The 15,422-nt window shown below is 40.2% G+C and overlaps 2 protein-coding genes across 3 annotated transcripts; one reads left to right on the forward strand and one right to left on the reverse strand.

Annotated features, from left to right (window-relative positions):
* Positions 1-1,142: 1,142 nt before the first annotated feature.
* On the forward strand, positions 1,143-3,464 carry LOC122056112 (protein WALLS ARE THIN 1-like). Its single transcript, XM_042617896.1, has 6 exons — positions 1,143-1,393; positions 1,473-1,535; positions 1,602-1,718; positions 1,799-2,216; positions 2,847-2,998; positions 3,086-3,464. Exons 1-6 carry the CDS (start codon positions 1,185-1,187, stop codon positions 3,291-3,293), a joined length of 1,167 nt encoding a protein of 388 aa, XP_042473830.1. The 5' UTR covers positions 1,143-1,184; the 3' UTR covers positions 3,294-3,464.
* Positions 3,465-11,418: 7,954 nt separating this feature from the next.
* Positions 11,419-14,544, reverse strand: LOC122056113 (bet1-like SNARE 1-1). Of its 2 annotated transcripts, none has more exons than XM_042617897.1 (6): positions 14,413-14,544; positions 13,967-14,082; positions 13,047-13,194; positions 11,974-12,030; positions 11,802-11,861; positions 11,419-11,724 (listed from the first exon to the last, which is right to left on the reverse strand). In XM_042617897.1, the coding sequence occupies exons 2-6, from the start codon at positions 13,978-13,980 to the stop codon at positions 11,635-11,637; spliced, it is 369 nt and encodes a 122-aa protein (XP_042473831.1). In that variant the 5' UTR covers positions 13,981-14,082; positions 14,413-14,544; the 3' UTR covers positions 11,419-11,634. The 2 variants fall into 2 exon arrangements, with proteins under 2 accessions (XP_042473831.1, XP_042473832.1); XM_042617898.1 differs by having other exon boundaries at positions 14,315-14,489.
* Positions 14,545-15,422: the final 878 nt, after the last annotated feature.

Consider the following 15,422-nt stretch of genomic DNA (forward strand, 5'->3'; position numbering starts at 1 on the left):
TGCGGAATTAAAAATTTTAAATCAAATTTGATTTAATCAATTTAATTAAAATTAATCGGTTAATTGAAATAAATAATATTATTTTAAAAAAATATAAAAATTCAAATTCAACTTTTATTAATTCAATTTAATTGATTTTTTACTCACTCCTACATAATTCTAAGAAATTGGTATTGATTAATGGCCTATTACGGTTATTTCTTTTCAAATTCAACGGCCCTATTACGGTTATTTCTTTTTAAATTCAAGTATTCAACGATATATATATATATATATATATATATTCAATTGAGTGCACTGAGAATATTCGCTTTTAATCAATCTTTAACTAGACTGGACACCCAGTTTATAAGGGAAAGAGGGGCGCAATCCAGTGAAAACATAAAAGCAAAGGGTGCGATCAGATAAATTCCTACACAAAGTATTCTCTACAACAATAAACCACATCTCAAAACAGCAAAAGGCGTACACTTTCAGAGACAGCTAAAGCACGGACGTATTCTATACAACAGTAAACCACATCTGCAAAATAACAAAAGGTATATACTTTCAGAGACATCTAAAGCACTGAAGAATGGTGATCAGGACCATGCAAAAAGAGCATTTGCCAGATTTAATTAAGCAATGTGTGCACACTTACTGCCTGTTGTTAATCACCAAGATCAGATAGCTCCAACAAATGAGCCAGAGGTACCACTGCACATGATGATCCTTCAAGAAGAGGAAGAAGAAGAAGAGAGGGTATCAGTATCTGTATCAGGAGGTGCCCTTAAAAGGGAGGGCAGATGGAGGGTCTCCCACCAAAGCAGTCACAAGACAACAGTGGCAGGAATGATGGCTTGTCGAGCCATGGGAGGGCAGGAGCCAGGGTGTCCCTCAGGTTTCAAGGGAGCACAAGGAAGGCGAGGAAGAAAGGTGAGAGAGCTTTTTTTTATTTGCGTGCCTGGAGAGCACACTGCAGATGGAGGAACGAGAGATTCGAATCCTGCGATCACTCTTCTAGTGCGCTCTCCGCTGTCTTGTCACCCTCGCCTTACCCAACGCCCAACGAGTGTTTGTCGAAATGTGGGTGAGAAGACATCCAACTACTGTTTGTCTCAAGGCCTCCACCACCACACCACTCTGTATATAAACCCCCTCTCCTCGTTGGTTCCTTCTTCACTCTGCAGTGAGCACCACTCGAGATGGCGGACGTGGAGGCCAAGAAGGTGTGCGGGATGCCGGAGAGGGTGCAGCTGCATGTGGCCATGCTGGCCTTGCAGTTTGGCTATGCCGGCTTCCATGTCGTGTCCCGGGCGGCGCTCAACATGGGCATCAGCAAGGTGGTCTTCCCCGTCTACCGCAACATCATCGCCCTGGTCCTCCTTATCCCCTTTGCCTACTTCCTCGAGAAGTAAGGAGAAATCCTTGATGAATCTCAGTGTTCGTGGCGTTTGAGTTGTTGATTTATGTCGATTGGTATGTTGTTGCAGGAAGGACAGACCAGCCATGTCGCTCTCCTTCGCGGTTCAGTTCTTCCTCCTCGCTCTGTGTGGGTGAGTTTTGGATTTTGATCTAGTTCGTCTAATTAATAAGCACTTTGACACTAAATTTGTGTTCAGTATCACTGCGAACCAAGGGTTCTACCTGCTCGGCCTCGAGAACACGTCTCCGACCTTCGCCTCCGCCATCCAGAACTCTGTTCCGGCCATCACCTTCCTCATGGCCGCCCTTCTCAGGCAAGACGGTCGGCTTTGGACTGTTAAAGATTTGATTTTGCTGGATGACCTTATGTCATAAAAATTCGATCTTGCTGCAGGATAGAGAAAGTGCGGTTCGACCGGCGCGACGGCGTCGCGAAGATGACCGGCACGCTCGCGTGCGTCGCCGGCGCCACCATCATCACTCTGTACAAAGGCCCCACCATCTTCGGACCCTCGAAGATGACCCTGAACAGCACGGCGGCGCCGGCGACGATGCTGTGGTTGCAGGATGACAGAATGGGGAAGAGCTGGACGCTGGGCTGCATCTACCTCATCGGCCACTGCCTGTCGTGGTCCGGCTGGCTGGTGCTCCAGGCGCCGGTGCTGAAGAAGTACCCGGCGCGGCTGTCGGTCACCTCCTACACTTGCTTCTTCGGCGTCATCCAGTTCCTGATCATTGCCGCCTTCCTCGAGAGGGACACCGACGCTTGGAGGTTCCACTCCGGCAGCGAGCTCTTCACCATCCTCTACGCGGTACGACATGCCTTCTGTTTCAAAAAAAAAATCCTTTCTTTAGGAAAAAACACACACACACACACACAACAACTAGTAGAATTTCCAGACATATCTGCAAAGAGGCAACAAATTATTTAAATTTTCAGACAAAAGGAACATTTTGTCTGGGCATGACACTGATATCCCTCCATTAGTGGCAAAAATTCAACTTTGTCCATGGCCTTCCCCTTTCATGGCCTCGTGGATGCTCAACAACATTCATCCTAGTGGTGGACACAAACAGGACATAAGAGATGTCCCTTCAACTCTTCCCTTTTTGTATCCCTTTGTCCATCCTTTACATAATTGTGTAGGCTCCATGCATGAATCATTTATCATAACAATCCACCACAAGAGATAGGTCTTCTCATCATGCTTCTACTGTTTCAATAAATAAAGCAAGACCTCTTTCTTTCCAAACAAAAAGAAGAGGTTGTTCAAGTGCCAACATACTCATATTTATCATCAGGGTTTAGTTTTCCACTTGTTGGTTTCTCATGATTTCCAAATGCCTTCAGAAAAAAGAAAGAGGAATGCTCAGCAAGGATCAACCTTGGTGAATTCATAGTGATACTTTGCCTTTGTTACTGAATAACATCTCAAATGCAGGGTTTTGTGGCATCTGGCATTGCCTTTGCTGTTCAAATCTGGTGCATCGACCGTGGCGGTCCAGTTTTCGTGGCAGTTTACCAGCCAGTGCAAACTCTAGTTGTTGCCATCATGGCCTCCATTGCCTTGGGCGAGGAGTTCTACCTCGGCGGGTACTCAATGTTTTTGAATTCAAGATGATCAAGAACAATGAATCTATTTTGTTTTCTATGCAATGCTGATCCTTGAGCCTTATGCAGCATCATTGGTGCTATATTCATCATAGCTGGGCTTTATTTGGTCTTATGGGGGAAGAGCGAAGAGAGGGCCTTCACCGCGAGAGAAGCAGCAGCCGCGACCTCCTCCAACCCTGAACACGATGCTCTCCGAACTGCTGCTGCTTCCTTCAAGGCTTCTTCCATCAAGCAGCCACTCTTGCCAACATCAACAACCTCTGAAAGTGTTTAACATGCTCAATCTTCTCTGCGCTAGTATGGACTACTAATTGCTACATCAAGTTGTAAAAGAAAAAAGTAAAAAAAAAACGAGAAAGGGTGGTTTGAATCTGTTAGGAAATGTGGTTGTGTTAGTTCCTTCATGTTGTTGAAGTTTAATTAATTAGCTTGAGGTTTGCAAATAGTTGTGAGGTGTTGTGTCCTTTTATTACTCTTCAATGCTTACTCGTAGACTACGTTGGCAAAGTTCACTAACATCTACTTGCTCTAAGTAATTTGCTTGTGGAATCAGGACATAAATATCGACATGAAAGTAATTCGCCATGTTGTATTAGGGGTGGAAACGGGTTCAGTCGGATTGATTCTTTGGAAAAGTTCAGTTCAATCTAATGAGTCTCAACTAATTTTGTTAATAAGAGCCTGGAAGTTGTTACCAAGGTCTTGAGTTTAAAATTAAGTTGTTACTGACTTGTGAGGTGTTAAAGTTTAAAATTTCAGTTCATTAAAATGTGAGTTTTAGATCTCTAATTTGTCTAGTTTCGTTGATAGAGCTATAGAAGTTCTTATTCAATTTATAATTTCTTAAACTAAAATGTGAGTATTTGAGTAATTTTTTTTTCTTTAACTAAAATCAGAACAAATTTGGATTGCTAATATATATATATATATATATATAATGACAAAAGACGAATACGCTCGCCTCCGTCAACCCGTCCCAAGGCCAATACAAAGGATATATATATATATATATATATACACACACACACACGAAACACCCACCTATTACTTATAAGTTTCTAAAAATACAAGATTCACCCTCTTCTACAAACAAAAACACAAATGGAAAGTTTTTCAGGAATATCACATACACTAAGTGTTGGAACCCCAAGGTGTTTTGATGTGATCAAATGAGTTAAGTTAGGTCGTGTTTTGTCTAACTCTTGTGTCTAAGTGTGCAGGAGCTTAGGAACACAGGAAGTCGAGCGGAAGACGCAGTTAACGAGAAGGACGGCACGGGGAGAGAGCCGACGGGCTAGGTGCGTCCGAGGGACGAGGTGACCGCGGAAGAGTACACCTGTGGACGAGAAGTAAGTGCGCGGCGTTCGAGGGACGAGAAACCGGGAAGGAAGGCTGCTCGAGGAAAAGGCCGGAACTGGGGTTCGGGTGAGCCATATTCCGGATGGCCAGATCACCCAAACTAGCGGAGCCGGAGCGAAAAGACCCAGACCGAGACGAGCTAACCCGAAGAAGGAAAAAAAGTCAATTCCTGTTGACTTTAGGGCTCCGGGCGCCCGGAACAGCCCGGGGCGTCCGAAACCCTTCCAGGCGCCCGGAACAGCCCGGGGCGCTCGAAACCCTTCCGGGCGCCCGGACCGAAGATATTGACCAGATCGAGTCAAACTCAATCTGAACGTTGGGGGATAAAGTTTTATCCCCCAGGGCGCCCGGAACCCCTTCAGGGTGCCCCGACTAGTGCTATAAATATAACACTGGTTTGCACAGCTTATTCATCTCACTTGTAATCAGTTTTCTCTGTGATTTCATTTCTGTTCTTTTTATTTGTGCTGTCAATGTTGTAAAGAGGCTACTCCGCCCGAAAGAGATTATCAGATAGTGCGCTTACTTTCCTTGGATTTGCAATCCCCTGATTGCAAACCAAGTAAACCTCTGTGTCTGATTTGCATTTTATTAATCTCTTTATTTTTTATTACAAGTTCTTTTAAATTAGTTGAATATCCGAGAAAGGTTTGTGCTTTTTTTATAGGGCAATTCACCCCTCCTCTCTTGCCGGCCTCCAAAGGGACCAACAAGTGGTATCAGAGCAAGGCGCTTCAGGAGGACTAACCGCCGATCAAAGCAACAAGATGGTCGGACCGAGCATTGTTCCACCAAAATTCGAGGGGGACTTCGCACACTGGAAGCGTCGTATGGAGGTATTCCTAAAAATTGATTTCGAAATTTGGTTAATTATAAAGTATGGGTTTGTAGCTCCAACGGATCAATTTGGAGAAGAAAAAGAAGAGAGTCATTGGACAAAGAAGGAGCAGAATGATTCTGTAGCGAACAACCGTGTGGAATATCACCTGCTGAGCGTGTTGTCGCCTCAAGAAGTCAACCGCACTGGAAGCTACTCGTCGGCCAAAGAACTCTAGGAGAAGTTCCTGGAGCTCCACGAAGGAACATCCGAAGCTAAGCTAGCAAGAAGAGACATCCTTCGGAACAGACTGACGAACATCCGTCTGGAGAAAGGTGAGAAGGTAGCCGATCTACACGCGAAGGTAAAAGAATTGATTGCCGGTCTCGAGAACCTCGGTGAAACGGTAACAAACCGGGACACCATACGCTACGCTCTCAACGCGTTTCCCAGAACTCCAGAATAGACATCAATCATCGACGCCTATTACATTTCAAAGGACTTGGAGGTAAGTACCTTAGAAGAATTATTTTCTACTCTGGAATTACAAGAAACCAGGTGTGCAGGGACAACTAAGGAAACAAGCCAGATAATGGCGCTGAACGCAACCAAAAGGGATGAACCCGAGTTAGACTCAGAAGAGGACCAGGAAGCATACATGGTAAGAAACTTTTAAAAAAAAATTAGATCTAATAAGTTTAAAGAAATGCAGAATAAAAAGAATCCAAGAAATAAAAGAAGGATGCGTTGCTACCAGTGTCAAAAGGAAGGACCCCTAAAAGAGGATTACCCAGAACTAAAGAAGGACAAAGGCAAGATTCCCAAGAAGCACAAGAACCTAAAAGCTACTTGGGATGACACCTCATCATCTGAGTCCGAGATTCAAGAATATGCCGGGCTGGTGCTGATGGTAAGTTACGAAGGACAAAGTACATCAGAACCCAGCATCGATGAAGGGAGAGCGACCTTAGATGAGAACAACGAAGCAGGGGGAGATTCAGGCTTCAAGTCTGATATGGTAAGTGAGGCATGCCTCTTACCCCTGATCAACTTTACTTTGGAATTAAGTCTATGGCAAAATCCATGTTTAAGTTAAAAAGTAAAAATACTAAATTAAAAAAATGAAAACTTAGAAATAAAAAAAACTTTAGCAAAATCTTGTCTAATAGAAGACTTTGATAAAATAAAATTTGAAAATGATAAATTAAAAGAAGAAATTGAAAAATTGAAAAATTGAAAAATTCCACCTACTCAAATATTTCTACTTTTAGAAATTATAGAGGTTTAAATTGGTACTATAGGTTTCATCAAAGTCAAATCAGAAATATATCAAAAGCCTATATACCTAGAAAATATTTAATTAATCCTGTAAGTAGGAGCCTCTATTGGGTTCCGAAAACATGTTTAACTTGAATTTAAAATTAAACTTAGCATTTTCAGCGAGAAAGTTAAATAGATAGTTTAATTTCTTTATGAGGGTTTGTCTAAGGAACTGGTTGTTGCTCCAATAACCAAGAAGGACTAGCACCTCGCCACGACCTGGAAGTCAAAATATTGAAATCAAATGTTTAATTAACTTTCCGGAAAAAGTATTAAAGTTAGAGTTAAATAATGCTTTAAAGTTTTAAACATTTGTTTTGAAAATTTTGTTTACCTTAGAAAATTTGTCTGTTGCAAATAATGCTTTAAAAGAGTTATTCAATTTGTTTTAGAAAATATATTCAAAAATATTCATATTTTCAAAAACTTAGAAATTTTTTTTGAAAATTTTTTACATTGCAATTTTTTTTATCTTAAAGATTTTTTTTAAGGTATCTATTCTATTGCACAAAATTTTGTAGAAAAATTATTGTTTTACTTAGAAATATTTGCAAACACTTAAAATCCTTGAAAAATTATCACAGTTTCTCAAACATAATATTTTTTTTATATAAAACTTCAATTTGTATTAGAAAGCTAATTCTGTGGCACATTTTTAACTTAGAAAATTAAAGTTCGAAATTTTCTCACTTAGAATTTTTTCCTTAAAATTTTGTTTGAAAACTTTGATTAATGTTAAGAAAGTGTTTAAAATTTGATTCCTTAGATTTTTTACAAAAACTTAAAAAAAATTTACTAACTTCATTTTTTTTAGATTTTAACCTTAGACTTGTGTAGGAACTCCAATTTTTTAATGTGATCAAAGGGGGAGAAGTATGTTAAGTCTAGGGGGAGGTATATAATAATTGTTGAATTGACAAATCTTGGACTTATTTGCACATTAATTGTTTTTATTGCATTTGTTTTACCCTAACTTAACTTGGGTTGTTCACATCAAAAAGGGAGAGATTGTTGGAACCCCAAGGTATTTTGATGTGATCAAACGAGTTAAGTTAGGTCCTGTTTTGTCTAACCCTTGTGTCTAAGTTGCAGGAGCTTAGGAACACAGGAAGTTGAGTGGAAGACGCGGCTAACGAGAAGGATGGCACGGGGAGAGAGTCGACGGGCTCGGTGCGTCCGAGGGACGAGGTGACTGCGGAAGAGTACACCGGTGGATGAGAAGAACGTGCGCGGCATTTGAGGGACGAGAAACCGGGAAGGAAGGCTGCTCGAGGAAAAGACTGAAACTCGGATTTGGGTGAGCCCTATTCCGGATGGTCGAGATCACCCAAGCTAGCGGAGCCGGAGCGAAAAGACCCGGACCGAGATGAGCTGAACCGGAGAAGGAAAAAAAATCAATTCCTATTGACTTTAGGGCTCCGGGCGCCCGGAACAGCCCGGGGCGCCCGGAACCCTTCCGGGCGCTCGGACCGAAGATATTGACCAGATCGAGTCAAACTCGATCTGAACGTTGGGGGATAAAGTTTTATCCCCACAGGGCGCCCCAACCAGTGCTATAAATATAACACTGGTTTGCACAGCTTATTCATCTCACTTGTAATCAGTTTTCTCTGTGCTTTTATTTTTGTTCTTTTTATTTGTGCTGTCAACGCTGTAACGAGGCTACTCCGCCCGAAGGAGATCATTAGATAGTGCGCTTACTTTCCTTGGATTAGCAATCCCCTGATTGCAAACCAAGTAAACCTCTATGTCTGATTTGCATTTTATTAGTCTCTTTATTTTTTATTACAAGTTCTTTTAAATTAGTTGAATATCCTAGAAAGATTTGTGTTTTTTTTAGGACAATTCACTCCTCCCCTCTTGCCGGCCTCCAAAGGGACCAACACTGAGACCTCCTAAGAATCTCGCTATGATATCTAGAAAATCTACAAGTACTCAGGCTACCTATCGGTTAGAAGAACTCATAGATATCGACCAAAACTTAGACACATTCTCTAATGAACAATTAAATACACTAAACCTAAAACGCTTATATCATCATGGGTTGTTATCCTTTTCTACTTCACTTTATAGACATCATAGAACTCAACCATTACACTTACCAGATGGGGGAGAAGAAAGATTTACCCTTATGAATGAAGAATCAGCTAGAACACTCCTACAAAGAAAACATAATTATATCCACTTAGGATTTATTGTGTTTGGCCTAAAAGGACTTACCAGAAAAAATATAGGAGCTAAAATCTTTTTAGTACTATATGAATCAAGGTTCTCTGATAACAACAATGCAATTATTGGACTTATAGAAGTAGATATGAATAGTAATATAGGAATCACGTATTTTTGTCCCAATTTTAATATGACTATTCTAGACTTTATTGACCATATTAAAATGTCTGTTCAATCCAGGGGATATGGAGATTTTCAGAAACATAATATCCAAATAGACATAATTTTTCTAGGAAAGACAATGACTAACATCAACAATAGTTTCAAAGTACACATTAATAACATAATAGAAACCCTTACAACAAGGGGAATATATTTCATCAAACCTAAAGAATTTTTGTCTGACCTACTTGCTAGATTAGATTGGAATCTTAACCTAGATTTAAACATTACATCACAAATACTACAACCAAGAGAATCCATATTCTATAAAGACAGACATGGCAAATTAAATCAATAGTACGATTTTATAATTACAAACCCTCAACTCCTCAAGAAGATAGCCAGGAAGACAACCAACTTATTTTAAATCTAATGAATATAGAAATCAGTACACACTCACAGAAAGAGAAAGATAACTTTTTATTTTATGATGATTTAAATGAATACGTCTACCTTCCATTTGAAATAGCTAATTATTTTACACAAGAAGATCTTACAGAATTAGAAACTTTTGACATGCTACATCATAAGCTAGATGAAGATTGGATGTTATACTTTGATGAAGACCATAATATTATTTATATCTAAAAAGAAATATTATTTTTTCAATGTTGCTTTAATGAATCCTGCAGAATCTAGTGCTACCAATACACCAAAACCTTTACAAGTAAGATACCCAGAAAATTCCTGTAGAATAGGGTCTTAAGGCTCTGATACCAAACTTTTTTTTTTAACTTGGCCTTCTAGTGAGCCTCACTTGCAAAAGAGCTACAAGAAAACTAAATGCCCCGGCTATGTAGGATGATGGCTACTTAATGGCCTTCCTGAGCCAGCACAGGTCTTATTTTGGTTTACTTATTCTTTTATAGTTACTGTTCACCTTTGAGTTACTTAGATAAGGACCGAAGAAGATCTAAAAGAGAAGTAATATTTTATTTAGCCAAATATTTTACATGCACATGCAACATATAATTAAGGAAGAAAACACATTCAGGAAGGAAACTATCTTACAGACTTGCAAGCAGAAAATTACATACTGAAACAGAAATATTACATACGAAAATAGGCATATCTTACATACTTACAGAAAGAGAGGAGAGACATTCAGCGAGAGCTTGAGAATAAGGGAGTGTGAGGAGCCAAAAAGAGAGAGAGGGAAACAGAGTTGCTGGTGGATGCCTTAGGAGGCAGAAGAGAAGGAGCTTTTATAGGCGAGAGGAGAGATAACTTCAGGAGGAAGGAAGCATTTGCTTGGAGATGAAGGAAAACATTTAGAAAAGTGAGACAAGTAAAAAGTAAGGTTTGCTTGGGGATGAAGGAAGGTATCTAGAAAAGTGAGATAGGTGGAAAGTAGTACTGTCTTAGTGGTGACACTATTGAGTACTATTGTAGTAGTCTTAGCTGTCAATCATATTATCAATATTATCTTCTCCTGTTGAGTCCATCGACGGTGCTTGTGAGCTGGAGGCTTGGATTGGTGCTTTGCGTCTGGCTAAGGCAGCTCGGTATGTTCTGGCTAAAAGGGCGGAGCTTGTTAACCTCTTGTTACTCATCCTTTCTGTCTTCTTTTGGTAGTGTTGAAACAGAGTAGTATGCTGAGTAGTAAAGCGAAAAGGAAAGAACCTGGTATCCATATCCTTCGGCCAATAAATTTTTTCCGTAAACGATTCTCCAACTCGGAGATAAGTATATGTGTGTGTGTGTGTGTGTGTGTGTGTGAGAGAGAGAGAGAGAGAGAGAGATAACCTGCACATTTCTGGTCCTCACAGGTCTAAATACTTGGAAGTACTCCCAAGCGCCCCGATTCATTTTTTGAGAATCGAAATGGCCGAGTGGGTATCCGAGTGCCTAGACCTATGAAGGGCACTCTTACCCTACACACTCATAGGCGACTCTCATAGGTCCGAACACTCGGAAGCACTCTCAGACGCCCCGATTCACTTTTTAAGAATTGGGATGCCCCAACGGACATCGGAACGCTCAGACCTGTGAGGAGCGTCCAAGAGTGTGCAAGTTATCATTTTCACATTATATAACAACACACACACACACACAGAGAGAAGTTATACGCTGCGGTTTGTTTACTGCAGTTGCGGAGAAGGAATCGTGGTGATTCTACGTCATCTGCAACAAACAAACGAGTTAAGTTGCGTAAAGGGGGAAAACATCACATCGCAACCCTAGCAGAAGTGCCGCCGCGAGGTCTCTCCTCTCGTTGTGAACTCCCTCCTGCCACTGCGAGCTCTCCCTCTCCTGTCGCCACGAGCTCTCCCTCCCAGTCACGAGCCCTCTCCTGCCGCTGTGATCTCTCCCTCCAAAATTGCATCGCAACCCTAGCAGAAGCGCCGCGCCGTGAAAGCTCCCTCTCCTGCCGCCGCGAGCTCTCTCCCTCGCCAGTCGCGAGCCCCCTCCTACCGCCGCGAGCTCTCCCTTCCAGGAGAGCTCATATAATTTTTCACACAAGCAACAGTTCTAAGATAAACAAGGATGATATTTGAAGCACAAGAACAACTAATATCCAGAAGTATCAGTTATTCTATTGATAATATCGTATCATAATCCACACAGGAGGATGCACAATCGAAGATGAAAACAATAGTAAACCATACGCACTCCGTGAACAGTTATCCATCCACGCAGATCTTGTACATTTGATATGTTTGTAGAGGCGACGACACATTTGTCGATTACATAACCATTCAAAACATCCAATGGAAGACGCTGGCAGCTACTTGGTGAGGAAATAGATGAATAAGAAGAGAGCTACAAAGGATGCGACGAGGGTCACTGTTCGACGCCCAGATTTGGTCTGGAAAACCTAGTGTGGAAAATAATATAAACTTAGGGTTATGCTAGTCTAGAAGTTTCAGTAGTCAATGAACTTTCAAGCTTTACCATCTTGAACCGATCCACAGTTCCAGAAAGAACTCCCCTTGATGAATCCATGTCATTGCCCTGAGATATTAATGTTGTGAATTATGATTAAAAAAAGAGAGTAGGAAATCCACAAACACATTGGAGAAACTACATGCTCAGAGAGTAGGGAGGGAATGACTCAACTACATACCATGCGATCAAGCAGTCTGTTGTGACTCTCAACCTCTTCATGGATATCACCTGTCAACTGTAAAAGTGCATAGAATAGTACTGAGAATGACTTAAAAAGTTTGGAAAAATATCAACTTGAGTTGTACATGGATCAGTATGGTGTTAGGGAAAGGTTAGGTGTTGAGATAGTGTTGTTCCATTCTATGAAAGTTGTAAGAATGGCATTATATATGGCTACTAGCAGCTTGGTGGTAGACATTGCATTCTTGGCAAAAAAAACACATGTTTATCAATTATAAACCTAATTATGCACCTACGTGAATATTACCATGCCGAATGATGGGCTTCTGAGGAAAAAAAGGTTTACAAGCTTCTCATTTGATAAATTTTCAAGGTTGATAAAGAGTCCATTTTTCAATATATCAGTCATGCATCAGATTAATTTTTACAGTTCTAGAGAGTCTAGAATCGGGAAGGAAATGGATGTCCAGTAATTAGTATCCACAGGTAGCCAATTTTCCCTGATAGTAGGATTCAGTTTTGCTTAAAATAGCAGATACCCACATATTTTACCATTCAAGTAAGACACCTATGTATGCTTGGATATTAATCATCCAAAGCGGATAGTTAATCCGTTCAGGTAACAGGTTATTAATTGGGTTGGTTTACATAGTGACCAAAAATACAAGTTCCCAACTCTTTGCGATCCACAAATCCCAGAGACTTATTTAATTCATTGCCAAAAAAACTTCTTGTCTCTTTGTATTTTTCTTATCTCCTACTAGCCATCATTTATCAATCCTTCTGTTTTTTCCATACTTCTCTGTTAGTCCATTAGATACACCTTTAAAGCAGTATAGGAATAGGCAATTAGTAACAAAAACCAATTTCTAAGCTTTTTATGCAACCATTTGATTTTGGGGAATAAAACAACAAAGTATGTGGTTCTATATTTCCCTACACATGTTCCTTGCTAATTTCTGCATATTTTTCCATTCTCAAGTTATAGAGGACAAGTTCTCATATCATATATTCAACCAAAGGTTTAGAATGCCTGAAACTTTGCAGTAAAATTTAGCCTCTTGTACTTACTCTCTTCAAAATGCTGACTCTATCTTGCAGTCCTTCAATAGCTAGATCGTTATCATGCTCAGAAATTTCATGAGATGAGTAATGTGAAGCTCGGATACCACCTTCTTCAATGCCAGCAAAAAGAGCAGCTCTACTACCACGATAGTCCCTACAACGGATAAGTGCATAATATTATAAAAACAATTTTCATGAAGAATATATTGACACCTAAAGGTCCAAGTGAAATTGCAATAACAGTGACTATCACTTGAAAACCTATCTTATGTCATGCAGATCTAATGATGATCATCCAACACACCACAAATTATTAGGCATCCAACATAACAGAGCACGTATAACATAAATTAAGCCAAAATTAACCCCATTGAAATATTGGTTTAGTAATACAGGCCATGAACATCAGCAGAATTGTTCGCTGATTAAAATTTATCCAGGTGATTTGATGTGCCAAGTTTGGTGCATCATTTCATTGTTATCAAATATCACAAACTTGAAAGATTGATACTTTGTACTTAAATTTATGCAACTAGGATATCCTATTTCATTTTAAATCTAGGATAGTGGCAATGCTAACCTTTCTTCAACAACTACTACAAATATGTGATATTTTCAAACAATTTTATTACATTTACATAACCTCTCCACCTTTATTGCTATAATTTAGTGAACTTTATATTTGAGTTATCAGTCGATAGCTACTGGCTTCTCTTCCTCGAGCAAGATAAAGTGTGTTCTATGCAGCACTCGACACAATTGGAGAAATAAAACAAAAATTCAAGCATGAAACAACGCAAACACAATTGGAGCAAAAAAAGTAATAAATCAAGTATAAAACCAAAAAAAAAAAACAAAGTTATTGCCACTCAACAATAAATTAACATGACAGTCAGTAGCAGACATAACAATAAGAGAGAACTAACCTCCTCGAATTCATGGTTGCACTAATCTCAGACGAGATGGAAATCTTTTCTTCCTCTGGTTTTCTTCACAATCCTCGTCTCCCCAATTCGAAATTTCAACAATGTTTCAAATAAGTCTACAAAATAACCCGAAGTATTCAATCAGACATTTTTGTTTACGAATTCAGCCACAAGATTAAATGAATGCATACCCCGAGGAAAAACCTAACGCGATAAAACAAACAGATGTGAGAACGTTAACAAATACTTCAAGTACGATTAAATATGTCAAAAAGAAGAAGAAACGTCACAAAACACACGCAAATCTGACGAGATTTAACCGAAAAATACAGGCGAAACAATATTAACCTTCGATCTATCAGCAACTCGGAAAAACAGAAAACCGATGCCAATTCTTTGATTCAAAAACATATGGATAGATGGGCCGGAACAAGAATTGAAAGTACCAGATCTGCCTTATTCCGATCGCGTCGCCAATCTTCGCGTAAGTCTCTCTACGGATTTCCGCGATCGAAATAGAGAGAAAGAGAGAAAACGAGGAATGATGATGTAACTAGTTATCTTTTTATTTTTCTGCGGTTTTTAATTAAGCATCATCGCAGCCGTACGGGTAAATAAGGATCGAGATCTCACCGTTCATAGCGTTATGCGCGAATCCTGATGCAAAAGCGTTGTTTACGAATCTCCGAGCGTGGGTCTAACGCGACTCTTTACTTGCTGTACACCGGAAAAAATCACTAAAACTCACAATTTTACGGATTTGTAAACTGCCCCCATCTTTTAGGAATGTTAAAGTAGTTTCGGAAAAGAAAGCAAACTATTGGGAGTAAATCTATATTTTCCCATATAAATTGGTCTTTTTCCCCGCTGTCAGGCGATGGGCTGCGAAGGAACCTTCGATTCCTCTCCGGGGAAGGAGCGTTTCCTCTGCGAGCGGCTCGTCGATGGCAACCAGCCAATCCCTGAGCGCTTCAGAGCCCTTTTGTCCCTTCGTAATCTCCGCGGCGCTGGCCCTCGCGAGGTCATCATCTCCTTTCGTTTTAGGCTGATCAAAAATTTTCGAATCGAGAAGCTTGTTATCTGAATCTGGTTCATAACAAGCAAGCTTTTGCTCAACTTGCCTTCGTCAACCCCAGACGTTGATGCCTTGATGGGTATCCACCGACCACTGGCAAAACTATGAGCTTTTTGAGCCTTTAGCGAAGTCAATGGAGCTTCAAAGGTCACACTACCTGTAAACACAAGCTAAGACATCAGTAGCTCTCGGGAATATGATGCGATGGTAAATAATGGAATGAATTATCAGCAATGAGTGTAGCCTAACAGTCCGTGTGGAATTTTCACGTGACCAAGTCCGATCACCTATAAAATTAGTCGTAAATTTAAACTAAAAAAAAAAATCATTCTCCAGAGTAACTTTTGCTTATTGGTCGCTACCCATTCTAGAGACAATTTA

This window comes from Zingiber officinale, chromosome 3B (genome assembly GCF_018446385.1).
Source record: "Zingiber officinale cultivar Zhangliang chromosome 3B, Zo_v1.1, whole genome shotgun sequence".
Classification (NCBI taxonomy): domain Eukaryota; kingdom Viridiplantae; phylum Streptophyta; class Magnoliopsida; order Zingiberales; family Zingiberaceae; genus Zingiber; species Zingiber officinale.